The sequence below is a fragment of the Varanus komodoensis genome, unplaced genomic scaffold (assembly GCF_004798865.1).
Source record: "Varanus komodoensis strain SLA01 unplaced genomic scaffold, ASM479886v1 scaffold2, whole genome shotgun sequence".
NCBI lineage: Eukaryota > Metazoa > Chordata > Lepidosauria > Squamata > Varanidae > Varanus > Varanus komodoensis.
This window is the reverse complement of record NW_025335568.1, coordinates 62,394,443-62,408,150: the sequence shown is the minus strand read 5'-3', so window position 1 is coordinate 62,408,150 and position 13,708 is coordinate 62,394,443. Positions and strand designations below refer to the sequence as shown.

General features: G+C 40.3%; 1 protein-coding gene across 3 annotated transcripts in view; it reads right to left on the bottom strand.

Moving 5' to 3' along the window:
- Positions 1-13,708, bottom strand: part of PPP1R21 (protein phosphatase 1 regulatory subunit 21) — a 46,516-nt gene that overhangs the window by 6,892 nt on the left and 25,916 nt on the right. For 2 of the 3 annotated variants that reach the window (XM_044428612.1, XM_044428615.1), the window contains 6 exons: positions 11,033-11,125; positions 7,850-8,080; positions 5,569-5,604; positions 4,213-4,329; positions 3,175-3,273; positions 1,794-1,922 (listed from right to left, as the gene is read on the bottom strand). In XM_044428612.1, the coding sequence (XP_044284547.1) occupies positions 1,794-1,922; positions 3,175-3,273; positions 4,213-4,329; positions 5,569-5,604; positions 7,850-8,080; positions 11,033-11,125 (705 nt within the window). The remainder of the gene's footprint in view (positions 1-1,793; positions 1,923-3,174; positions 3,274-4,212; positions 4,330-5,568; positions 5,605-7,849; positions 8,081-11,032; positions 11,126-13,708) is intronic. The other variant, XM_044428613.1, reaches the window with a different exon arrangement.

Below are 13,708 nucleotides of genomic sequence, written 5' to 3'. Positions count from 1 at the left end.
TTCTCAGGTACCTTTTATCCCAGCAAGGCACCACTCCTCTAATTATTGCCTAGTTATTAAATATATTTTGTAAGCCTTCCAGGAAGGAAGGTAGTCTCCTCTATCTTCTGGTGCAGGTCTTTGGGCATGGTTAAATATTAGACAAAAGCAGAGGTGGACAAGGCAGAACCCACTCAGAAATATTTTCCAGAGTTCACAGACCAAACACTTGTACTTTGCTCTTCCCTTCCCCCAACCTATCTTTAGTCATTTAGTAAACTAAGAGGTATGAAGATCTTTGGAAAGCTTCATATGACAAGCTAAGCCACCCCGCAAAAAAGGTACATAGTACGGGTTTTTCACAGAACAATTCATGATGTACCTGTCAATAGGCTCACCATAGTTTGGTCTTCCTCTCCTCAGTCCTTTCGTGGAGGCAGCTTTCAGTGCCCACTAGCCCTGCTAACTATGTGCTACTTCCTTTACTAGAGATAGCATGCCTGCACACACCAGCTGCTGAGGAGCTTGGGCAGGCAGAACTCTTGCACCCATCCTGCTTGGGGGAATCTGTGTGCAGCTGGTTTGCCACCATGTGAATGGAGTGCTGGACTGGATGGACTATTGGTCTGATCCCACATGGCCTTTATGTTCATATGTCCTCCAACTAGTACCCCAAGGGGCTTCACAGCAGAACTGTACTGCCTCCTTCCCTTCTTGCTCCAACCACTGTTGGAGTTTGCTACATTTAAAAAATAATTTGTGGAGCCTTAAAAATTAGCAGTTAGGGTCTTTTTACTTTTTGAGTCCTACAGATTTGTGAAAATGTGTTAATATTTTTAAAAACCTGTCTATCTTTTGCATATATGCACTTACAACTGTCCAATTTGTGTAGTCAATTTTCCTGTATGTTTCCAGTGTCCTTGTAACTTTCAAGGAACTTGACATGGCAAAACAACTACATTTAGGCTAATTTGCCCAAGTTGCCAAGGATCAACTGCCAAGTTCCAAAATGGCTACCTATATGGGACAGCTGTATTGGACCACACAAGAGTGTATTTGTGAAAGGTCAACCAAAACCAGATGTTACAAACACGTTTATGCAATTTTCAGTAACTAAAAAGGGGATAGAGGATCAATGATTGTCAGTCCGAAGTGCTGCTTCAAGCATCAGAGAAGGGGCTGTCACTGGCAACCGAAATGCTAAAATTACTAAAAGTAGCAAGGGGGTTTGCAGCTCTTACTGAAGCACATGCCAGCAGATTCCTGAAATCCATTAAAATGCTCTCCTGGATTCAGATGATGTAACAACTCATCATGGATTGACCAACAAGCTAGAACAAGTTATTCATTGTTGCCATAGTGCTGAAAAGTAAGACACCCAGCAGGAAGTAGCATGCTTTCACAAAATACAACAACCCATTATAGCTAGTGACCCATAAAGGGTTGTTGTCTCATGCAAGCCAGGTCCTTTGTGTGGTTTTACATCTGAAAATCAATGGGGACCCTTGTGGAGACTATGAACTTAAACTATGATATGACCAAGATCTAGGATTAAAGGACAAGTTGCCATCTACAGTTTCATTTATTCAGCAACTCAGTTAATAACAATCCTGTGCTTGTTTCTTTTGGCGTGTCTGAGGCAATACCTTGAATTTTGTAGTTCAACATTCAAGACACATGCACAAGAATGACCCAACACTTTTTAAAAAGCTTCTTTTGTTCATCAGTGTCCTCAAGTAAGAATAATTAAAAAAAGGATAGGAAATGAAGGTGACTTACAACAAATCCAATGTACAACGAACTATTTTACATACCTTATTAGCCAGCTTTAGGGTATCTATTTCTTCCCGTTGCTTAGATAACGTTTCATTCATGCTACAAAGGTGGTCACTCATCATGCTCAGCTGATCTTCATAGCTTCTCTTGGTTGTTGTCAATTCATCCTGAAATGCCAAAGACACGATACCTTCAATCAAAAGTTCCCCATGAAGTAGAAGAGCAGAAGTACAGAAAATAGGAACACTGATTAAGTTCTAGTTTACTGCCTTTTTACTTTTCTGTTGACAAGCAGGCACATTTATTTCTTTAAAATCTCTCTTATGTCTCTTGTTACTAAGCTGAAAATGCTATAGAAGGGCCAAATGCTGCAGCATCAGAACTCAAAGAATACTTGTGAGCTCACAACCCAAGAAAATAGGCTAGGCTGAATGATTATGACATGCTCAAGCCAATGGGTTTTATAGAAGAGCAAGGATCTGAATTCAGGTTTCCCATAGTGAAATCAGTGGTAAACAATGAACCAGCCTGAGTGACCCACCACTGTGCCACTGCAAGGGCTACCTGCTGGACCAGCCTTTCTCCTTGAGGAGAGCCCATTCTGGGGAACGAGTAAGATCAGCTATTTAGCACCTGCATTTTGCTCTGGGTGGCAGATTCAGTGTGACTATAATGAGATGAGAGTTCCAACTATCAAGCCTTTTCTTGGTAGTAAAGTGGTAAACAGCTGGGACATATGGTTAAAAGTATTGGTAGGACAAGAGATTTTATGGAGGAGTGACATCAAGAAGGCATTTTATGATACACAAAAGTACATTTCAAGGAAAAGTCTTCAAGTTCTTATTCAGTTCTTGCATGAATTTTTTTTCTGTCAAGTATGCTTAGAACAATGGTGGTTAAAAGAATCCTCTCTCTCTGGCAAAAATCTATGTGACTGACACTACAGAATGCATCTCATTTCCTAATTAAATGTGATCATTTTGGGGCTTTGTAACCCCACAGCCCCAAATAGGTCATATTTAGCTTACAAGTAAGGTAAATGTGACCCTTCTATGTTTCTTGGGTCAACTGTTCCCAGCAGCAGGGGAAGGGGGGCCAGAGAGCTGAAGATGTTCCCAGGCCACCCACAGTTGTCCACCTCAGCTTACAGCTAGGAAGGATAGCATAAAGCTAGTGAAGAAAAGTATAAATCTTTTCAAATGTGCTAGCAGAAGAAAGATCTGAGAAATGGGATGCCCACCAGTTATCTGGGAATACCATAATTTCTGCTGATGTTGTTAACTCCCTGAGTGCTGGAACAGTTCTAGAGCTGGAACAGTTCTCTAGTGGATGGAGACTGCTCTAAAGTCTTCACAAATCCACATAGCTTGTGTATCAGTGTTTGGAAATATACCTCCACCACATGGCAGTGAAACTTGCCTGTAATCTGGTGATGCTCTGTTTACTTAGTCTCATTTCTTCCAATAAGGATTCTTTGGATTTCTCTGCTAGAGAGAGTCGCTTTGCAAGTGCTCGGCACTGTCAAATTAAACACAAGTAAACCATGGTAGTCTAGTTTAGTGAGCTTTTATACTGACAGTTACTATGGGGGACGGGAGGACGTGGGTGTACTGAAGACTCTGTGCATGTACAGGTAGATGGAGACTACTTGAACTCCTGACAGTCTCAGAGCCACCTATTTCAAATATTATGGCAAACAACCAGGCTTTGTCTTCAAAAGTTATTCCTATTCACTGTCTTCCTATCATCCCATTTGCCTTCTCCTGTTCCCTCTAGAATTGTTGCTTCCTCAGCCAGAAGGCAATATATGAACTTTTCCTTTCTCAAGATGCTCGGCCAGTCAATCTTGGCTTTGGCTTCCCCAACAGTGCCACTGCTCGTCCCATTGTGGCTCTCCTATTCACCCATTCAGCTTGCCCTAGAGGTCCTGGCAACAGTGGTGCCAACCTTCTTTCCACTAATGAACTGAATTCTGCCAGCTGTAGCTTCTGACCATGCATCCATTCTAGTGTTCTTTCTTTGAAGTTCACTGTATTAGAATCCCCTCTCTGCATATTTCCATGACAATTCCTCTTTGCAGTGTTCAGGGTAATTATTCATCCAACCTTGCTGCCTTCCTTCTCATTGAATCAAAGAATATAAAGTCGGAAGTGGGCAATAAAGCCATCAGGTCCAACCTCCCCCATGACAAACTCTTCCATGCACTTTACAATTCTCTGCTGTTGTGTTCCATTTAGCTGAGGGTACCTCCTACAGCACTACTCCCCCGCATTCTGCAACTCATTCCTCCCATGAACTCTAGTCTATCAATCAACCAGCTTTTCTCTGAAGCACAACTGCAGGTGAGTGGGTGAGAAAGCAGCTACCTATCAGAGGAGATCGCCTAGAAAAAAAAAGGAACCATTGCTGTAATGCCTATTTTTCACTCTCAAAGCAAGCAACTGATTGCTCACACACCTCTGCATGGAAATGTACAGATTTGCTGTCAGCCAGCTGCAAATGAGATGTGAGCTCCACTATTCTTGCCATATAGTGATTTCTGATCAAGTCTTCTCGGTTGTCAGTTTCTGAAGCCTGCAAAGCAAGTTCATCAAAAAATAAGCAAATGCCCATTAAACTGTGAAAAATAACACACATGGAACAGAGAAAGCAAACATGGATTCTGATGTACTGTGAAAGCTAAATCTCAGAAAAGGATACTGTAGAGCTGAAAAGGTGAATTAAAGGGCAACCAGACTGGTCAAGGAGCCACCTATGAGGAAATATTGCCTTTTATGCTTGGTAGTTTAGGGAAAAAACACAAAAAGAAAGATGACAGAGTTTTATAAAATTATGCACAGTGGGGAGAAAGTGGAGAGGAGAAGTTTCTTTCCCTCTTGTAATGCTAAAATCTGAAATAATTCAGTTCTTCTCTGCACAACAACTTGCTTAGCTGTGGAATTCAGCAGACAACTTTAAAAAGGAATGTGAGAAATTCATGAAGGATAAGGCTTTCATCGGCTACAGAATAGCTTGATTTTGAATACCACCAGTTGTTCTACAATAGTAGGAAATGGCTGTGATTTTCACATTATTTTTGCAGCTTTCTCAGAAGCATCTTGTTTGGTCCTATGAGGAACAGGGCACTGTACAACACTTCTATAATTTTGCCTCCATATTCATAGAAACAAAATAGGAAATGTCAATCTCAAAATGTCCACAAATAGGGACATGCCAAGCTGCTCTAGAACCCTGTTTGTGCCTGCCCACTGGACTTTTCCCATTGCTCATCTTTCTCAAAGGAAGAGAGCTGAGCCTGGAAGAGTCTGTGAGTGTTCACAGATCCCCAGCTGCACACCACAAACCTTCCCTAGCTGCCATTCTTGGTGGCCAACCTCCCTCCCTGCTCACTGCCATCCCTGGCACACAGCGAAAAGGAGCACAGCTAGCAGGTGCCCTGTCCACCATTCCTGTGGTGCTGCTTGCACAGTGCATGGTACTCAGTTCCTGGAAAGCACCCGTGAACTCTGGGCATGCTCATCAGGAGCTCGGACTCTGGGCCACTCCAATGTGGACTGGTGTGCCTGGGGAGCTGTAAACCTGAGAATCGAGCAGATTTTCCAGCCAAAGTGGATTTGTTGCATGTCCCTATCCCCAAGCAAGATAACACCAAAGAAGGGCTGATTAGGAAATGGTTCATCAGGCAAATTAAACTGAACACAGGTACATTAGTTTGAAAGGTGGGAGAGAGGCACAAAAGGGCAGGTTCAGCATTAGTCAATGTTTTCAGCTTAAAAATTATGCTAGCATGGCACTGCAACATTGAAACGATACCTCGTCATTTCCAGTAGTTACTGTCAGCATTCCAACCTAAAAAGAAAGTAGGGCAACAGGATCAGCTCAAAGAAATAATTTATTCTCTGGCTCTAAAAGCTATTTACTTTAGTTTATCCAAATGGTTTCAGAAAATGTTTAGCAGATTTCGACCCAAATTTTAAAATGTTAAGCAGATTTCAGTTGCAAGGCTCTCAGTGGGAAAACTAAACATATGCTCAACTGCCTCCCATAGGAATCGTTAGGCCATCAGTTTGGGTAAACCTTAGCTACATCATGCTTGTGGCATTTTCTTCTATGAACAAAATGTATATTCAATGGAATCATCTTGCAAATGTGTTCCTTCTAAACATACACCAAATCATAACTGACTGCTGAAACAGCAATTTGCATAATTTCCAAGCCAAAGGCCTATTATCATATTATTGATGTTTAACATAATCATATTACAAATTATTTGGTATGTGGCAGACAACCAACTGTTACATTTCAACTTTAAGCTTTAAATTAAGCTCATCTCTTCTACAATGTTTTCCTGATAAAAATATTTTTTGTAGAAAGGGAATGGGTAGAATCTGATGCAATGATACCCCAGCTGAAAGTATCTGTTTAATACAGAAAATGTTGGCATAATGCTCTCCAACATAAAGAGTCAATATGGTATAAAATCCGGAGTGCCAAACCAGGAAAAGTAGGAAACCGATGGTAGGAAAGTACTGCTTCTGCAAAGGGTGGCTATACTGCTAGATCGAGTCATTCAAATCTTTACACACTTTATGACACACTTATCTACACATGTCCTTCAGACTACTATTTTCAGCCTACTGAACACATATTATGTCCAAGTGCTAAATACTCAATTTCACACATGCAGCTGTGTTTCAGAACTGACCTGCTGAGCTAGCTAGTATTCCCAAATAAAGCTGCTCTCTCTCAAAGGCATCAACCTCAAATCTGCCAAACAGTCCTTCTGTAACATGTGTTCCCATCAGAATATTACACCACTTTACCTTTTGGTAAACAAACATTAATTTGAAAGCCAGGAATATGTACCAAAACATTCAAGGATATTAGGACCATGAAAACATACGCTTAAATCAGCTTAACACAAAATCCCCTTTTTCAGTTGAGGCTAGAAGTGTATAAATACAAGCATGCTGCTGTATGCATATTTAGACAGAAGAACATCTCCCGGCATCCCCCAGCTAGCATGAGTGGCTAGGGAATGCACAGAGTCATAGCACTTTTTTTCTAGACATGTTTAGGATTGTGTTCTAAATGTATCCCAAAATTTTAACAACTCATGAATTTCAGACTGATCTGAGAACTTGGGTAAATTATATTACAAGGTATTTGTTTCATTTCTTTGTAATAAAATTGTTTATACACAGTCCACAAAGCAGGTTACAGTAGCAAAACCCAAAACAACAGAATTTAAAATAATCAAATAGTCCTTTGGATACAACTCATTGATTATAGTACGCCCCAAGGGCGATGCACATAAACATAAGTGCTTCTCAGGGAAAGTCACCTTAAAAAGTTAGTTACAATTTCAATTTTAAAAAATAAGCATTGTTGCATTTATGCTAGATGACCAATATGACTGACATCAGTTCTGTGAAATTCTGCAGACTTTTGTTTTTCTGCTTTTAACAATGGTTGATTGTGTCATTGAAACCTGACACTGACCTGGTTTGCATGTAACAAGATGTAGTATAATTGTTGTTTCATGTGATCTGGGAACTTTCAGTTAACTACTGTTTGCTGTTGTGATGCAAACTGTGGTTTGTTTAAAACATGGGCTATCATGACTGTTGAATCCAGAATCATGGGTTGTTCAGCCAGATTACAGAGGCAGCAGGAAAAAGCAGTAAGGTCAGCCCTTTACATGCCAGTACTGCAGTGCCAAAAAACCAGTTGGTTTTAGACAAACCATGGATTAAACAAACCATAGGTTCATATTACATGAGAACCAAGGCAAATTATAGCCAACTCTAACTATGATTTGTTTGAAACAAGCCAACTTCCAGCTGTGGTATATGAAACTGGCTTAGAAGCAAAACCTTCCAAACTACTCACTCCTAAAGGACATGGGAAAAGTCACAAGCTCAAGGGGAAGCTGAACTTGTTCATCGAAATGTAGCCAATGTGTTCAATGCATTAAATAACTAATTAATGTAGAAATTCAATGTTTCATAATAAGTGGGAAAAATTGCCAAGGAAAAAAATACTGTGGATCAAAAAAACTCCTGGTATGTCAATGGGAATAAAACACACTTACCAGACCTGTGATTTTAACTGGTTCCTTGCAAACCTTCTCCGCACCCTCCTTCTCCTGTTCACCTGCATTCAGCATGAGAGGGCTCTCCTGATTTGCCTCAATCGAGTTCTTGAGCTTATCAAGTGCTCTTTTATTCTCTTTCTCTGCCTTAATTTTGGCCAGCTGAGCCTCCAGCATCCAGTGTTCTTTTTCCTGCTCCAGTTTTGCAATCTTCTCCAAACTCTGCTGGACCTAAATAGTAGGGAGAGTTAGTCCCATGAAGCAAATGGATGAAAGCTGACAAAAACTAAAGAGTACAGTAGACTTATCTGAAAGTGAATGCACAGCAAACTGAGCCATTACTAGAGCAGGCAGTATTTGGAATGGACAGAGGCAACAAAGAAACTCCTAACATTGCTCTGGTCTGCAGGTTCATGTTCAGTCTCAGCTGGTATTTAAAGATTTCTAGCCCTCTTAATGGTAAAAATGCAAACATGATTTCCATGTGAGCACTATGCTTCTGCCTCTTCAGAACAAAAAACAGAGAGAACAGAAAAGGAGAGTGCAAAGGCACCATATAAAACTAAAGCTGTGACAAACAGCTTGCATTTTTACAAAGCTTTAAACAAATGTTTACTTCATTTAAAATGTAAACATATGATAATAGAGCAATCCATAGCTCAGTACACAAATCAAGTAGGATCATCTGGAGAGAGGAAGAAACAGATGCTTGCAGTTACAGGCTAGATAAAGTTTGACAAACTGCAATATAGAGAAATATGGTTTCTTTTTAAACATCCATAAAGAATGATGCAAATTATGATACAGGTCCATTAGTACAGTTGCTTTCCATCTGTGATAAGTCTGGTTAAATGGAGTGATCAAAGTTATTTTAACTGGCTAGTCCCACTGGTAAAATATTTTGTAGGAAAGACTTGAAATTCTGGATGCTCAGAAGAAAGCACCAGATCCAATATACACAGAATCCAAATTCAAAAGGTGAGAGATATTTTGGGTTCATTCTTTGCAAACACCAGCTCAGTGAAGATCTTAACTAGACTCCTACAAGTATATTGTTAAGACCAGATCACACTTTTTGATTGTTATGCTCTTTTCTTTTGTAATATACCTTAGATATGGAAAACTAAGCTGTTGTGTTTTTAGAATCCATCTGTCCAACTGCACTAGCAGAAAAGCTCAGCACAGAGCTGACAGGATCAATTAACCACCTCCTGCACAGCTGATGCCATTCTCACTCTTGAGAGGGAAGGCTTTTGGCATGCATTTGGTATAAAATCCCCCAAAACTCAAAGAAGGACAGACAAGTGGCCTTGAAATTACTATAGGCTAATGGAAAAAAAGGACATATTTTTATTTTCTATGCATATTACTCAGACTTTACCACACCTATTTGTGCAATTATATTCAATAAGCGAAGGGTGAGTTTTGGAATCATCTGGTGGTAAGACAATTGCTATATGGCAAGATAATTTGTGTGCACTGATTACCAGCATGCCTAGAAATAAAGCCTGCCAACGATATATGGATATACATTCACTCTTCTTTTGAAGAATTTTTAATTGGAACTTAGACCATAGTAGCAATGCATTTGTTTTCCTATGTTTTTTCTTCATAATTTTGCACAGGACACTGATGAAGCCAAAAGCTGAAACTTGTTTGACCTATTTGTACTTTTTAAAGGTTTACATATTGTTGTATATGTCCTTTTATATTATCATAGCATTTAACACCACAGTTTTGTAGGTTTTACAGTTTTATTTTGTATTGTGTGACACATTTTGATACAACGGTTTCAATATTTGCTCTTTTTAACATTAAGCTATTTAAATTGTGTATATTTTTCTCCCTTTGTTTTTGTCAATTGTTTATACCATTTAAAAAACTGACAAAAATTAAACTTGAGATTTGTCACCATCACCTAAATAGACTGGATAATGTTCTATAGTTATAAAAAAGAGAACATTATATTATTCTCCAAACATCCCAGAAAGAAGTCCATTTTGTGCTTAATCCAATGTGCTTCCATCTCTTTACTAAATTTTCCTAGCACAACCCTTTTGATTCCTGAAATGCAAATCCGAAACAATGTAAGAACTAGAGCAGTGGTGGCGAACCTCTGGCACGTGTGCTGCAGTGGCATGCAGAGCCCTCTCTGTCAGCACGCGAGCCAAGTTGCCCCAGCATCGCCCCAGCAGCCAAGCATTGGATAACAGCAGACATAGGGGCTATGCGCATGCTCTGAAAGGATTAGCGGTTCCAGGCGATGACGTCACGAGCCGCGACTCATTAGCCACGACTTGTCTGAGCTTTCGCATGGCCGATCAGTACGCTGCCAAGGACATATGCTTGGACTGGCTGCGAGTTGTTTATTCTAAACTACAACCTCAGCATTCAGGTTTTATTGCAGTGTTGGCACTTTGCGATAAGTGGGTTTTGGGTTGCAGTTTGGACACTCGGTCTCTCAAGGTTTGCCAACACTGAACTAAAGTATGCACTCACAGAGATCAACTCTGGCCTTTAGCTAATAGATCAACCAGCTCTCTAGCTTGCAGCCTAGTTTCTCAGTTTCTGAAGCTAGTTTTCTGGGCAGGACATGTTTGTCAGCAGAGTGAATTAACAGTACCACTTATGTTTTCACTCACCTTTCCATCCATAAATGATACAAAATATACCAAACATACATATACCAAATCTTTAGTTTGCCTTCTCCATCTTCTAAGCTTGGTAGCAGGGAATCTTATTAAACATGCTTTTGCCCTTCCAGATTATTTCCTTGTTTTCCGTTAGACATATAAACATGTTAAGTGGGGAGGGTGGAGCAGAAATCTGATCCAAGAAGTCATCTTTACAAAGGTGATCAAATGTATTTGTCTGCTTTATGCTATTTGGCTTTTTGGCAGAAACCCAGACAAATGGCATCCATCAAACAAGCACACCAAAACCCAGTTCCTTTGGGGAACAGTCTATCAAAGCAGCCTGTCAGCATTAGCTCCTTAGACCATTCTTCAATGGTGTGCAAAATTCTAAAAACCACAATCCTCCCTTAGTTGCAGATTTTCATATTACATGCATATTAGCATGTGCACTAAATGAAGATGTTCACACAATGCAACTACCAAATAAAACATCGTTTCAGTGAGCACACTGCATTATGAAATGGCTGCATGCCAAGCCATGGAATACCTGCTGTGCGAGGCCCTCTCTGCTCTCTGTGGAACTCAGAAGAACCCTGCGGTTGGCCAAGGCCTCTTCATAAGGCACTGAATCGGTACACGGCTGGAGCCAAAAGACACATGACTTCGGTGAGTCAGGTTACATATGGCAAGCGTTAAGTTTCCCCACTGCCCTCCCCCTTGCTAGCAAAAGTCTTTTTTGATGCTTTCCAGGCTTTTAAAGGAAGAAATCTGGGCCTGGGGTACTGCAGTTAGAGTGAAACAAAGAAAAATGCACAGCTGCAACATTGTTCTAAAAAGCTTACAGTGAAATGGGGCAAAAAAGCAAAGGAAGAACTGAACTAGACCTCAAAACAGTGAACAAAAAAACATCAGTGTGGCATTCTGATTACAAGCGTCTCATCTGGAACAAAATGAAGTTTTATCATCTGGTAGGAAGGCACTAAATGGTTCTGTGAGAACTGGAAGTAGAATAGAGGGATCAGGACAGTGTGAAAAGTTGTTAGTAGTATGAAAGAAGCTAGGAAGGGTACCAAGAAGTCTAAATTGGTGCTATAAAAGTCAATCTGCCAGCATGCATCTCAAATGAGGACAGTTGATCCTTTTAGTAGCTCCAAGCAAGTGACTACAAATCCTTCTCATATAAAATGAAATTAGGCTGCTGTCTGTAATACCCTTTTCCTCCTTTCAGCTGAAAGCAGAGCATCTCCTACCCCTGCCCCAATGCTGTGGCATTTTAAGAACTTGTTTACAGCAACAGTAGTAGTAAATAGTTCCTTACAACTATTTAAGTCGCTCAAACCAGTTAGGTTCAAACACAGTAGAGTATACCATTTCAAACATGTGTGAGAGGGGGATACCATGGTGCACTTTCCATGTCACAATAAGCCGAAGTTGCTTATGAGCAGCATACTTGTGTATCTTGCAATGGAAACAAATAAACAAACCTGCAATGGAAACAAATAAACAAACCTGCAATGGAAACAACTAGTGAGCGATACAAACCAGGCTCTCTGGTCTTTCTCTTCCCTGACGACTTGGAAAAATAATCCAGTTTGCTTTTGGCTTATTTCCCTGGCTTGTCAAAGGGGAGATGAGCCAGAGGTCCTGATTTGCATGTCACACTAAACAAGCTATGAACGGACTGGGCCGCATTTATAAGCATGCTGCTCTTTAACTCAGGCTTACCATCATGTGCAAACTAGCCATACATGTTTGAATGTTGCTCTTTTTTTAAAGCTAAATACGTGAGGAGCTTTTCTGCTGCATAAGGTTTTTTGCCCTACTTAAAATGATTTTCTCTTGAGATTAGTTGCAATAGAGTTACTTATTTCATTCTGAAAAGTATATCCTTGTTCTCCTTCTATACTTTCCTTGCAACAATTCTCATGTCATCTGGCTTTAAACTTCAAAATGCATTCCCTGCCTCTTAAGTGATCCTGAATCAATAAGTTACAAGTCTATGAAAGGGGCCTTTTTACTGACTGTGAAATTCATTAACTGTCTTTCAAAAAGGGTTTAGGTTTCGATTAATACAATCAATTTATCAACTGGTTCTTAAAAATGAGTGCTTGGAAAAAAGAAAGGGATGCAGGAGTCCAATCCCATATTTTGACATGTTTCTTCAAAACGAAGTAAGCCTCCATTATGAGATAGTAAGAAGTAGATAGTCCCTCTTCTCCATTTGTGTTGGTCTTGGAGGGTAAGCCTGTGGGCAGAGACTTGTCTTTTTATTATTTTTATTGAACTTCTGTAGGCAGCTCTGACCATCTTTTCAGCTGATGAGCAGGGATGAAGTGCTTCAAAGAGTTGGAGGGGATCATTCCAACTTTCAATCTCACATCAGCAGTCTCAAGTGGTACCATACAGCAAAAGACTTTGCTGATTATGCATTTTAGCACAGACTTTTAAAAAGTTACAGCATTGTTATTTATCTCTGCTACACAAAAACACAGCAATTCTTCCAGCAATTTACCAGCAGGTAGAAGCTTCTTGGATTGTTTTCCCATTATTTTGCAACCATGTAGTCCAACATGGCATACAGATCGACTGATTTTGGCTGGCAGTCAAGTTTGTGGTCACTAGAACCCTGTTACCCAAGAGGAGGGTTTTTCAGTTCAAGGGATACAGAGGTACTCCAAATGCTTCTGATTCCTGCTATGACTATGTGGATATGTTCCCATCCTCCCAGGTTTCTAACTGGAGTGTAGGATTTCTCCATAGTACTGAGGTATGGAAAGGCAGAGAAAGTAGCAGACCTTTTCCTTGCAACGATTACACCTATACTTTTATTTATTTTTATTTATTTATAGCCTACATGTTTTTCTTCCATGGAACCCAAAGGTAGCTTTCATAATTCTCCTCTCCATTTTATCCTCACAACAACCTTTCAGGTAGGACTGTTATACATTGCCTGCACTGTTGTACATTGCCCAGGGAATTCAGCTATGGGCTGTACAGAAACTAAATAAATGTAAATGAAATGAACCAACAACCCTGTAAGGTAGGTTTGGCTGTGTGTCAGCAACTGTCCCAAAGTCACCCAGTGAGCTTCAGGGCTGAGCGAGACTAGGACTCAGATATTCCCTGTCTCAGTACAACAGACTGACCACTGTTGCAATTGCTTTTTGAGGTTTAGAGCAGGGGAAAGCAACACAGAGCCTCCCAGATATTTTAGACTACTCCT